The sequence below is a fragment of the Mauremys reevesii genome, linkage group 8 (genome assembly GCF_016161935.1).
Source record: "Mauremys reevesii isolate NIE-2019 linkage group 8, ASM1616193v1, whole genome shotgun sequence".
Taxonomy (NCBI): Eukaryota; Metazoa; Chordata; order Testudines; family Geoemydidae; genus Mauremys; species Mauremys reevesii.
This window is the reverse complement of record NC_052630.1, coordinates 35384640-35398506: the sequence shown is the minus strand read 5'-3', so window position 1 is coordinate 35398506 and position 13867 is coordinate 35384640. Positions and strand designations below refer to the sequence as shown.

Genomic DNA, 13867 nt, shown 5'->3' with positions numbered 1-13867 from the left:
CAGATGAAAAAAAATAGAGATATTTTTGTTCACTTTCCTAACTGATGCAGCAAGCCCAGAGGTGTGATGGCTCAGCCCTGACAAGCCCCAGCACAAATTAAGCACCGGCTGCAGCATTATAAGTGGAGACCTGGATGGACTCCCAAAGCTAGTAATGAGTCTCTTGGGCCAATGGGAGTGTGTCACCCCCTCAGTGGGCACTAGGGTGACCAGATAGAAAGTTTTAAAAATTGGGACAGGGGGTGGGGGTGGGGGGGGGTAATAGGAGCCTATATAAGAAAAAGCCCCAAATATCGGGACTGTCCCTATAAAATTGGGACATCTGGTCACCCTAGTGGGCACTCTGTCCCCTTCTCACCATAAGCCTGCTACAGGCTTGGCTGACAGAGCAGGGTCTCTTAGCTCATGCTCTAGAGCAGGGGTAGGCAACCTATGGCATGCGAGCCGAAGGTGGCATGCGAGCTGATTTTCCATGGCACTCACACTGCCCAGGTCCTGGCCACTGGTCTGGGAGGCTCTGCATTTTAATTTAATTTTAAATGAAGCTTTTTAAATATTTTAAAAACTTTATTTACTTTACATACAACAATAGTTTAGTTATATATTATAGACTTATAGAAAGAGACCTTCTAAAAACGTTAAAATGTATTACTGGCACACGAAACCTTAAATCATAGTGAATAAATGAAGACTCAGCACAGCACTTCTGAAAAGCTGCCGACCCCTGGGCTAGAGGCACATGCGTTTCGATCCATAGGTCTGAGGTTCAATCCCTGCTGCCCACAACCCAGCCAGGGGCACTATAGTTTTTGCCATGTAATTTTTACTCCTCCCCACCACCACTTCTATGTATTTCCATTTGAGAAAGGTGTCCATTCCAAGTTCTAGGAGCCTGGGCTAGGAACTGAACTGGAAATGCAATCCATAACAAAGGCCAAAAATAAATAAGAGCATAAAGGGAGTACCACACCGATGGCATTTTTTAGAGTTACGAGTGGCCAATCAGCAAAAATAAACATCTTCCCCACCCCTTTCCCCTGTCCTCAGTTCTCACTGAACCAAAACTTTCCATCCCTCACATCTGAGCCCTTTATAATGAATGGCCTTTTCAAGGCAACATGTCCAAGCTACTGCAGACCAGGGAGCAGGGAATTCTAAAGTCCCTTGTGTAGCACATGTCCCGTCAGCAGCTTCCTCTCTGATAACCCAGAGGGCTCCAGCACAAGTGCTTCTGCCAAGCACAACCACAGCAGGACCGCATGGAACGAGGCCTCTCTCAGACAAGCAGGCCCATGTAGAACTTTATTGGCTGAGATTAGTCCCTTAAATGCAACCCAGGCAGCCGGTCCATACACAGCCCTAGTGAGAGATGCTCATGAGGAGATATTCCACTTCACAAGCGAGCAGCCGTGCTCTGCACCAGCTCCGGTTTCCAAAGCAAGTACTCACATCGCAACCCCCCCGCTGCAGTTAGCATTCATTTTAAACCCTGTTCTCAGCTGAGGAATCTAGGACAGAATGAAGTCTCTTTGCCATGATACAGGTGGTTCCGACACGCGAAGGTCCAGGTGCACTGTGAGCAGTCTTTCACTGCACCTGCTCTGTGGGCTGAGGGACTTAATTCTCTGGGCTGCCTGTTCAGCACTCTCAGCATTAATTACATACACTGAAGGAAATGAAATATGGAAAAGAGTTTGTATCTTAGAATAAAAAATATTTGAGTTAAATGATGAGTCCATCAAAACGTCTTTCAACAAAAAGTTGGGTTTTTCATTACCCAGAAAGTGCCTAATTGCCATGAAAATGTTCAGTTTTTCATCAGAAAAAGAGAAAATCCCAAAATAAACTTTCAGCTGAAAGTCATTTTCCCCCAATTTTTGGCAGTTTTTGGCTAAAACATTTTTGGTTTTTAGTCAAAAACTTGCAGTTTTCAGTTGCTGAAACAGAAACATTTTCACTTTTTTGGAGGAAAATTAGAATTTTCCAGCCAGCTCCTTCAAGTAATCTACTCTTGAAGTGCCAGTGGCATAGACTGTAGTGACGAGGCCACATCTAAGAGACAGAAATGCCCCCCCTTACCAGATGCATGTGGAGAATCTGAGTTTCAAACCTCTTTTTGCTTCTGTTTGTGTTTTCCTTTAATTGCTCTTTCCCACTGTTCTCTTTCTGCTCATCTTTCAGAGAGGTAAGTGGTGGGCATCCCAGTGCTGCGTCCCCAAGGTGATTTCCCAGAAGTGTCTCCTAGGCCTTGTGGTCCTGACGGTGTCGTCTTTTCCTTTTGCAAATGTTGAGGGAGATAAGGAACTGTGCACTGGATAGTGCTGGTGCCAGCTGGTGACACGTGTCAGCCATCTTGAATATAGTGAATAAGGAATGTGCATGCCTAGAATTTTCCAGTATTCCTTACCCATAGAAAATTTCCATACCAAAGCAAACCACTAGTCTATCTAGTCTGATGTATCTCCTTGGGTAGTGGCTACTATATTGCACAGTTTGCCATTGTGAACGTGAGAAATTCCTTCCTGTCTTCTGCTAACTGATCAGTTTAAGCCCTGCGGCATACATGCTGATCATCTATTGCATTACTTTATCTTGCATAGCTACAAATGTTACTTACAGTCATAAAATTATCCTACCTTTTCTTAAACTCAGTCAGTATTTGTCTCCGTGGCCTCCTGTTGTCCCATCTTTGGTTACTAGTCACCATTATGTCAAGGAAGGAATCCATCATTCTCATCTCTGTGTCAAATTCAGGACTGTATATCCATTTCCTCCTGCTGCTTTTTAAACACAGGGATGATAATAGAGTGAAGCTTCTTACATCTGGTGGATTAACAAAGCAATGCACTGTGCTGGGGCTGCTTTACCTGATTATTCAAATAAGAATGCTGAATAGGCCAACCCCTACAAACACATTTAAAATCCTCCTTGAATATTCTGTACCAACAAATCCCTCAACACCTGTTCTAACACATATCCCTAAAATAGCTAATCCACCATGATCTTCAGCTGCAAATGAATATTTTGTTCACTACTTTCTACCTTAATTTCCCCAGGAACAACGAATGCACCACAAGTCTTACCTGCTTCAGAAACTAAATTAGTTGTAATGGAAGACGAGTGTAAGTACCTTCTCCTCTCCCCCCTCCCCCCCCGATTCTTTCTCTTTATTTATTTTGCTTTTACAACACATTTCACTTTAATATTTTATCACATCCTGGCATATACTTAATCTCCACTTCTGTTTAGTTTCCAAGAAAGGCCTTGATCACTAACTAAATCCTTCAAAGGAAATGTTTGTTTCTGATACCCAAGCTCCAGAGAGAGGAGCAATTAACAAATGTTGGAATCCTAACTTGACAATCAGGGTGCTTTAAAAGTTTTAGCCATACTTTAAGAGATGTAAATTCTTTCAGTGAATAGGTTTTATTTATATAGGTCAGATAAATACTTTATTTTCTATTTTTCAGTTTGTTTTTTATTTTTTCCACAGGGATAAGTAGGAATATAGGAAAGCAAGAAAAAGTACCTTTGTAATACATGCACAGTATGGATAGTAGCAGGCAAATAGAGTTGTACTCCATCACTGTATTTTTATCATACATTTCTAGAGAGCAAGAGCAGATTTACTGATATATTTCATTTGGCTGAATTTTTTTTCGTTCATTTTTATTAGATTAATGTTCTATGTTTTTCACAAAAGGAATAAAAATAGAACTACAAAAGCTAGCCACCAAGCAAATCTATAAAAGCCTGATGTCTGACAGATATATTTATTATACTGTCAGCTCGTTCAGGAGTATAATGCTGTTTCTATAAATGAGTCTCTCTCCCTTTTCAAAGACACCTGACTAACCTAACACAAACAATACACTGGATATCCCATAATGATCTCATCTAAGCTGGCTTCAATGTTTAGAACTATAGAGCAAACAATTTCCACTTCTATAGAATAAGAAGAGGAAGTCCTGCAATTTACAGTGCAGACTGCTGTACCTCTGTGGAGAAGATTTCAGGTCTGGGGCCATAATCTTTTTGGATTCATTGGGAATACTGCTGTGAGGAAAGCCAGTCTCACACTTAATTTTGCAGGATCAGGACTTAGTTTCAGCCCTTAAATCACCTTCTCTCCCTACCAATCTTTTGAGTGTGTTATTTCTAGAACATAACAGCAAGTCATTTATATATGTAAATGATACGTTAAAAACAGTTACATGAAGATTACAAACCAAGGTGATACTACTTGTACATTTCCAAGAAATAGTGACTATCTGCTATGCCTTGCTGTTCACCTAACGCCTGACTGTGTGACCAGATGTAGCAACATGGACCACTTCGCCCGTGGAACTAATATGTAGGATTGGGTCATTTAAGGACTAGATCCTGCATCCCATACTTCTGGTTAGTGCAGTCAGGATCCTGTATCTGTTGTCATTATTAATATAATGTTATATGTGTGCATGGCCCGTGACAGATAAAGAAACGATAGTGTCTCTGCCCTGAAGAACATATAGTCTAAAGGCCTTATCTTGCATGATTTACCCACATGAGTGATCCGAACACAAGTAGCTCTGTTGGGTTGGATTGATAACGGGAGTGAAGTTTTTGGGATAACGCCGTAAATTAAGACGTGACATGACAAAGAAGGTAAGAAATGCTGGGTTGGGGAAAGGCTGAGTTTATAGTGGTTACAATTTTAATGTGGATTCTTTCTGTTTGGAAGGATCCATCTTCTGGCTATTAAACTACCTACCAGTACACACAGAAATTATCATTCTGGTGTACCGGTAGGCATATTGTTAAGGTTTCCTACTAGAAAACTTTAAGCAATTTTCCACCTTCCCACCCCAATGTTTTAAGAAAATAAAAGTCCACATGTATCTAGTTCTGTCCATGCATTTTATAGTATTGAAGTTTTCAAGTATATCAGGTAACAATGTCTGGATATTAGGTTTCCTAATTAGAAAAGCAGTTAGTCTTTAAAAAGGGCTCATTCTCTTAGAGTCCATCCGCTTCTAATTTAATTCTGTGCTTATGCTAAATGCTGCATGAGCAACATCAGGTTAAGATGTGGCAAATTATGGCACCATAAACACAGGCTTCTCCAACAGAATCTGCTGTCAGTTACACCAGTATAAATCCAGAGTAATGATGTGCTTCACTGGAGTCACTCTGGATTTACACTGGTTTAACTGAAAGCTGAATATTATGAATTCTCTGCAATATCAAGCAGAGGGAGAAAGCTTTTATGGGAGTTTTCCCTGTGTAACCACTGGGGAAAATGGGCCTACACACTGTATTCCAACAAGAAAAAGAAAATCAGAAAACTGCTAGGTAGGTAAATTTTCATTCTGTCTGTCTTCTTTCTTTTCCACCCAAGCTTGCAACTGTGTGAAAGTCTCCCTGTTTTGGTAAATGTCACCTCCACTTTGGAAATGATGGCACATTGTTAATTTGAAGCTGGGCTCTGTTTTTTCTTTATTATGGAGAGGTAGGAAACTCTCCATAATTAAGGCAGTAATTGGCTTTTTCCATTACAAGCTTTACTGTGAACCCCATCAAACCTCACCAAAATGAAACAAATCTACCTGAAATTTCTTATGTGGTCACTGAAGACCAGTGCCACATCTGTGTGTTTTAAAGTGTGTGGTAAGTGGAGAAGGTGTTTGTGAGGTGGAAATAGGTAAAATCAGAATTACCTCACTCTTGTAAAATTATGATATATAAACTCTCCATGTTATATATATTAAAAAAAAAAGGCAGCTTAGCTTAGAACCTCTAAATGATCCTTACCTCAGGTTGGTGCTGTTCATTGTTTTGGGGAAGGTTTGTAGATTGTTACCTGCACTTTTCAAACCTGTGAGAACTCCCAGAGGACTCCAGGGAGCTTATATCGTGCTTACTTGTGGTTGTAAAGCCACAGCTCACCAGTAGGGAGCAGTATATGGGGTGCTGTAGCCAAGCACTGCACTACTTTGCCCTTTGTTCAGCAATTCACGCTGATGCAAAGGAAGCATCCGGCTTTATGACTTGGCAGGTGAATTAGACCCAATGCTTGAGAAAGCAGAGGGAGATCATGGCTACTGGTTGAGGTGTGCTGTACTTTTTCAAATTCTAATATATCTTTTTTGAGATGGGGCAACCAAAGCGGCACACAGTATTCAAAGTGTAGGTGTACCATGGATTTACATAGTGTCATCATGATATTTTCTGTCTTATTATCTATCCCTTTTCTAATGGTTTCTAACATTCTGTTAGCATTTTTGTCTGCTGCTGCACAGTAACAGAGAACTACCCACAATTATCCTTTTCATCAGTACTACTGCCTAGGCAGTTATTTCCCATTTTGTAGCTGGGCATTTAATTGTTCCCAAAATGAAGTACTTTGCACTTGTCTTTAAAGTCATAAAAGTATCTGAGCTTCCTTATGCATCATCCTTTGTATTGCTTATTTCAGGGGTGTCTGGAGTTAGGGCTTTTAATCCTAGGCACAACCGGACCCAGACACCAAGATGCTATGTTGCAACTATAGATAGAATATGATTGGTCCAATAGGTATATTAAAGATGAATGGCTGGAAAATGTCACACCTGGAATGGTGTGTGTGAGAAAATGAAAAGTTATCCTTGAGATATATAAGGCAGTTTGTCTAGTGGCTAGAGCAGGGAACTATAACAGCAGGGTGGATTGATTTAAATCAAATTTTGATAATTTAAAACACCAAGCAGAAAACCTTGATTTGAATAATCAAATTTAATCTTATTTTGTATTTATAATTTTTTCTTTTTCTAAAGTTTTTTATTCTCATTGGCTGGTAACCATTAAAACATGTTGTTTTGCAACTAAATATAACCGTTACACTAAATTTGGTGGTACTTTGTGCTATCCAGAAGGACACATTATACCTAAATACATTTATTTAAGCAATTATATAACTTAACTTACATTTATTCAGATTCTTAATTTTTACTTTTTGTATTATGTTGAAAATAGTCAATGATGATTTGTGTCAAACTGTGTTGGAAATTGGAATTTAATTAAAAATTTACAAACAGCATTTTAAAATTTGTTAGCTAAATAAAACTAACAGCTGTGCTGGATACATAAAAAAGTTTATTAAAACATTTTGCATTTAAAACAGTTTTTATTAAACAAAGGAAGTATTCTCTGTAGTTAGTGAACTGAACTGATGGTTTCTGGTCACCGTGTCCATCAAGATTTTAGAACTAGTAGATCTCATCCTCTCACACCTCGTTTTTATTCATAGACCGGAAGAGGAAAACAAGCTTTCCTTCTTTTTCAACTCCCAATTGGTTTTTCAATTTTAAATGAACTAATAATTGAACCGAACTAGTTGAATAAACTGAAATGGAGAAAATATTCTCTCTGCACCTGGACAAGAGGCTACTGCTGTCAAAAGCTGGGTTTAGCGCTTCAGCAAAGTCTGGTGCCGGTGGCTTCACCAGTGACTTCTGCTAATTCAGTTCACAGACTTTCTTTAGAATATTGGCAACAAACACATACAGTTTGAATATTATTATTTAATTTAATTTAATAGATTATAGTAAATTTAGGCCTTATTATGGGTTATTTAAAATGTGAATAGGTTAGTTTTTAAAAAGAAAATCTATTGAATTGAAATTTAAAAATCCAATTTAAATATAAAAATGATTTTTTTGTTATCTTAGAAATTTTTTTTTAAATCAATTCTGACTGGGAGTCAGGAGAGCTGGGTTCTATTTCCAGCTCTGCCATTGGACTGTTGTGACCCTCTCTGGACTTCAGTTTCATCATCTAATAATGCACTTTAAGGTGGCTGGAGGAAATAGGGTTGTCCCTGTCTAATCCAGGGGTCGGCAGCCTTTCCGAAGTGGTGTACCGAGTCTTCATTCATTCACTCTAATTTAAGGTTTCGCATGCCAGTAATACATTTTAACGTTCTTAGAAGGTCTCTTTCTATAAGTCTATAATATATAACTAAACTATTGTTGTATGTAAAGTAAATAAGTTTTTTAAATGTTTAAGAAGCTTCATTTAAAATGAAATAAAATGCAGAGCTCTCCGGACCAGTGGCCAGGACCCAGGCAGTGTGAGTGCCACTGAAAATCAGCTCGCGTGCCATAGGTTGCCAACCCTGGTCTAATTGCACAAACCCAAACACCCATGGCCCGCCCCTTCCCCAAGGCTACACCCCTTTTCTGAGGCCTTGCCCCTTCTCTCTCCAGCCCCCCTCCCTCGGTTGCTCACTCTCTCCCATCCTCACTCACTTTCACTGGGCTGGGTAAGGGGGTTGGGATGTGGGGAGGTTGGGTTCTGGGCTGGGGGGTGGAGCTGAGGGGTTTGGAATGTGGGAGGGGGCTCAGGGCTGGGGCAGGTTGTTGGGGTGTGGGAGGAGGTTTGGGTGTTGGCTCTGGAAGGGAGTTTGGTTGCAGGAGGGGACTGGGGCAGGGATTTGGGGTGAAGAATGGAGTTTGGGTGCAGGAGGGGGCTCAGGGCTGGGGCAGGGGGTTTGGGTGCAGGAGAAGGTGTGGGAGGGAGTTTGGGTGCAGGAGGGGGATCCGGGCTGAGCCTGGGGAAGGGTGTTGGGCTGCAGGAGTGGGTGAGGGGTACAGGCTCCGGGAAGGAGTTTGGGTGTGGGAGGTTTGGCGTGCAGGCTCTAGCCAGGTGACGCTTACCTTGGGTGGCTCCCAGAAGTGGCGGCATGTCCAGCAGTGGCCCCTAGGCTCAGGGGTGGCCAGGCACCACTGCACATTGTCCCCACCTCCAGGCACCACCCCCACAACTCCCATTGGCAGTGATTCCCCATTCCCAGCCAATGGGAGCTGTGGAGTCGGCGCTAGGCGCGGGGGAATTGTGCAGAGACCCCCTGGCCATGCCTCCGCCTAGCAGCCGCAGGGACATGCTGGCTGCTTCTGGGAGCCGCGTGGCGTCAGGGCAGGTAGGGAGCCTGCCTTAGCCCTGCTACACCACTGGACTTCTAGTGGCCTAAAATCTCCCAGATCAGCTTCAGTAGCCTCTGGGAGATCGAGTCCAATTCCAGGAGACTCCCAGCCAAACCGGGAGGGTTGACACCCCTAGGAGGAAAGCATCTATAGAAGTGTAAAGTTGTTAGTGGTATTATAGGGATTCAAGAAGATGGATGCTGTGATGCTGGCAGGTGCTTTTTGGGGCCCGGATGGCAGAGGAGAAAATCGGACAATCTTGTGAGCTTCAAGAGATCACTTGAGAGGTTCTTCTTGAAGCTTGACAAAAATACAAAACATTGCAGCTGCCAGCCATTGAAACAGGCTATTTCATTGAAACAGGCAACCAGGTTATATGGGTTAAGAAACATTTACAATCCCTTCTCTTAAGAAGCCTTAACGGCATAAAATGGACTGAAGTTATGACTGTTCCGCATTATCTGTTGTTTCAAGTGAAGTGTCCTGCGTTCTGTTGTGGACGCCTGTGCCTACACTATGATCCAGGGCCATGGTTCCCCTGCTTGTGTACACATACAGGTGCTAGCTTGCATGGAGCGAGCATGGCTATAAATAGAAGCATATCCATAGTGACAGGGGTAGCGGACACAGGGCTGAGCCGGGCCAAATACAAATGCACCTGAAAACCATGGTGCGTATGCAGCATGGCTCAGCTGTGCCTCTGGTGCCACTGCCTGTGCTACTGCACCTTCACTACTATTTATACTCGTGCTAGCTGTCATTGAGCTTCCACGAGTATGTGTGCAAGGGCAGCAGCAGCAGGGCCCTAGCTCATTGGGCAGGCGTAGCCTGTGTTGCACAGGTGCGTATTTAAATAAACCTGGCTGTCCCTCTGTTGTGCCCTCAAGACCCTTTTGCAAACAAGATGTCATTTCAGTGAGCAACATTTTACTGACGTTCTAAATGTTGGGATATACCCGGATCAATAAAAATGCAGGCACAGAATACTTCCATAATCGGAAATTGTCCCCATCAACTGTCAGCCTAGTGCAGTCTGCTCTGACTCGCATGGTTTGATTTAAGAGGATCAGAAACATTCACAATACTTCAAATAGCAAAACCCCAATGTTAAGGATCAGTTCAGACGTTAAAGCGATACCCTTTTGACGGTATTGCAGTGCCAGTTATAAGACAGCCTTAGACTGAGAAGATGGTAAATATCAGCATAGAAACCCATGCTCTGCTACATCAGTATAAATTCGTTGTCACTTCATGGACATCAATGAGTTAATCCAGAATTACACCAGTGTAAGAGGATAATTTGGCCCAGAGACCTCACTGTACTTCATCTCTGATGGAGGGTTGGGCAAACTAGTTTGAAAGGAACCTCAGATTCTGTGTTTTATCAGTAAGTACATTAGGCATATACAGAGCAAGTGATTTGTATACACTCTCAAACCAGCTGAATTCATCCGTCAAACCTAATGTCTAAATATTGAGAGAGTGAAGTGTCTGTACTCTATGAACCCAGCATTCAATGTTATTTAAAACAAAAAAAAGTGGTGAAAAGCAGGTCTTAACTGGCACGGTTCTCTTGCTCTAATAAACAGTAGCTGTGGTTCATAAAAAATAAAATGCAATATATAGTCCAAACTGCATTAATTAACCCTTTGGAGACTACAGGTATAGTATCTCTATGACCTCCTAAGCATTAATTTGGTTAGCAGCATGCTAAAAATCAGTGGTCATAGGGTTAAATCACATCTGATGTAGGAGCTGTAACATTCTTTCTCAAGTTCCTGTGCATGTGGATCCCACTCATGGGTGTGCTCACACCCTCTGTGCTGCAGTGTGGAAAGTTTTTCTTTAGCAGCGTCCCCTAGGGGTTGCACATGTGACCAGCATGCTCTTGCGTACCCCTTCTTAAGAGCAGGGAGACTCCAACCACCAGCCAGTTCCAACAGTGTGTTGGAACTTCTCTGTGTCCCTCTTAGTTAGATAGTATAATGTAGGATGGATAGCTAGCTTTCACTTCACTAGATTTTTTTATTTTACGGCCTGCTGGCAAGAAGAAAAAAAAGGTAGGTGGTAGTGTTGGAGGACTTTTGGGGCTGTTATGTCTTGGTCATGCTCAATGGGTTTTAAATCTCATTTGTCGAACAGAAGGGTAAATATTCAGGGAGAGACACATAATGTCTATGTGTGAGTTTTTTAGGCATTTGAGAAACGCACACTGGAGTCCAGAGTGTCCTCAAGATTTTCCTTATGGAAAAATCCACGAGAGCAACTTCGAAGAGATTCTGAAAGAACAGGGAACAACCTCTGTTCCTCGAATGCACCACAGATTAGGGAAATCACCCAGAGTTTTAGGGGTTCAAAGAGATCTTTCAGATCTGAAAGGGCCTTGCCTCTGCAAGCTAAGGTCATTTGGGGACAAGATTTATTCAATGCCTTTCAGGTCAGTGTCTAGAATTACTGTATCAGCCAATGCTGGCTATGTATAACTACATGCAATGGGGCAGAATCACAGACTTTTATGATAAACTCCCCTCAGCGTTAGAAGAATTTACTTCCATCTGCTCTAGGATGACCAGACAGCAAATGTGAAAAATTGGGACAGAGGGTGGGGGGTAATAGAAGCCTATTTAAGAAAAAGACCCAAAAATCGGGACTGTCCCTATAAAATCGGGACATCTGGTCACCCTAATCTACTCTGAAGGAATGTTGTTTGCAAAAAATCTCTGCAAGTAGCTTTGGACTCAGTGGATGTGATCTATGGCAACTGGATCTGTTGTCATGAGAAGAGACTGTTGGCTTTCAGTATTGGGCCTGCCTAGGGAAGGCCAGACTATACCAGTGGGACCTCCCCGGGGTGAAAGTAACTTAAAGGACTTACCGGTACTCCAGAGTCCTTAGGAGGGGCGGGGCCTCCACCGGAAGGGGCGGGGCCTCTACCGGAAGGGCGGGGCCTTTAAATCCCCAGGCACTTTAAATCAGGATTTAAAGGGGCTGGGGCTGTGGTAGCAGCAGCTGGAAGCCCCAGGCCCTTTAAATCACCCTCGGAGCTACTAGTTGCAGAGGCGGCTGGGAGCCCCAGGGGTGATATAAAGGGCCAGGGGCTCCAGCTGCCATTACCGCAATGGAGCCCCGGGCACTTTAAATTACCATCAGAGGGGGCTCCTGGCGGCTGCTGCTGCCACCCCGGGGCCCCAGCCTCTGGTGGAGCTTTAAAGGCCCCAGGGCTCTGCTGCAGTAGCAGCAGCCAGGACCCCTGGCTCTTTAAATCACTGCCGGAGCCCCACCACTGCTACCCCAGGGCTCCAGCAGTGGGGCTCAGGTGGTGAATTAAAGGACCCCGGAGGGTAGTGGCAGTGGTAGCCCCAGGACCTTTAAATCGCCACCTGAGACCCGCTGCCGGAGCCCTGGGGTGGCAGTGGCAGCCGGGGGCTTGGGCAGTGATTTAAAGGGCCCAGTGCTCCAACTGCTGCTACCACCCCAGGCCCTTTAAATTGTCCCCTGAGCCCTGGGGTAGTGGCAGTGGGGCTCCGGCGGCTATTTTAAGGGCTGGGGTGGTAGCGGCTGCCGCATCCCCAGACCCTTTAAATAGCCACCGGCAGGGCTTTGGAGTGGAGCCCGGAGCTGGAGCATGGAGCAGTGGAGCTGCAGGTTTTTGCCTGGAGCTGGAGCGGAGCTGGAGCCCAGCTCCAAATCCCTGACCACCGGAGCCATGCCACCGCTACCTCAGGGTTCTGGTGGCAATTTAAAGGACATGGGACAGTAGCTGCGGCAGGAGCCCCGGGCCCTTTAAATTGCCACCCAGGGAAGCCTATCCTCCCTGGTACAGCGCACCAACTCTTGCCGGTATGCCGTACCGGGGCATACCTCTGGACCTCCCTTTCAATGATCAAGATCTTTTTAGTGCTAAGACGGATGACACATTGCATTCTCTAAAGGACTAAGGGTACATCCAGATTATCCGCCGGATCGGTGGGTAGCAATCGATCTATCAGGGATCGATGTATTGTGTCTCGTCTAGATGTGATATATCGATCCCCAAACATGTGCCCGTCGACTCCGGAACTCCACCAGGGCGAGCAGCGGAAGCGGAGTCACCAGGGGAGCTGTGGCCATCGACCCCGCGCCGTGAGGACGGGAGATAAGTCGAAATAATATACATCGACTTCATCTACGCCTATTCCCATAGCTGAAGTTGCGTATCTTACATAGACTCCTCCCACCCCCCAGTGTAGACCAGACCTCAGAGCCACGTTAAGGTTGCTTGGTCTCTACACTCTGTCCTTCAGAAGAAAGCAGTATAGACCTCCAGCTTCTACCAAACAGAGTTCTCAACCTGCCACTTTGACCTGTTTCTTCCATCAGAGACCTTTTGATCAAGGAAGACAGAGATCAAGATTCCAGAAGAGGAAATTGTTTGATCCATCTAATATCTTGGCACCATCTGCTCATCCTCAAAAGAAGCACTTTTGATGCTATGGTTGAGGATACATATACAATCTACTTGAATTTATTCCCCCTCCCCCCTCTTTTTTTAAAGGATTGAGCTGGAATAACCATGGACCAGTGGGTTCTCCAGGTCATCCAGGAGGGTTATATTATAGAATTTCACACCATTCCAGACATATTTCCAAGAATCTGCCAGTTAATTTCAGATCTCATCCTCAGAACCATGTAAGACTCTCCCTAAAACTATTAGGCAACATGGCCTCTTGTACTTATGTAACCACTTTCTACAGGCTCAGAATGAGATCTCTGCCGTCCTGGATCAAATGGGTGTTTTGGCCGAGTGTCTATCCTATAGTGATAAGAATAAAGATAGCACAGCCAGTCCATAGAGTCCTTGAACACAAGCAATATGGCCTGGGAACTCTATTTCAGACTCTAAATCCTGCCAAAATTCCCATCACCGATTTACCCAATAAGGGTGG

General features: G+C 43.8%; 1 protein-coding gene across 11 annotated transcripts in view; it reads left to right on the top strand.

Annotated features, from left to right (window-relative positions):
* Positions 1 to 13867, top strand: part of NRG2 (neuregulin 2) — a 179208-nt gene that overhangs the window by 86543 nt on the left and 78798 nt on the right. For 10 of the 11 annotated variants that reach the window (XM_039485544.1, XM_039485534.1, XM_039485533.1 and 7 more), the window contains one exon: positions 3057 to 3122. The exons of the other annotated variant lie outside the window; for it this stretch is intronic. In XM_039485544.1, the coding sequence (XP_039341478.1) occupies positions 3057 to 3122 (66 nt within the window). The remainder of the gene's footprint in view (positions 1 to 3056; positions 3123 to 13867) is intronic. 11 annotated transcript variants of the gene reach the window in all.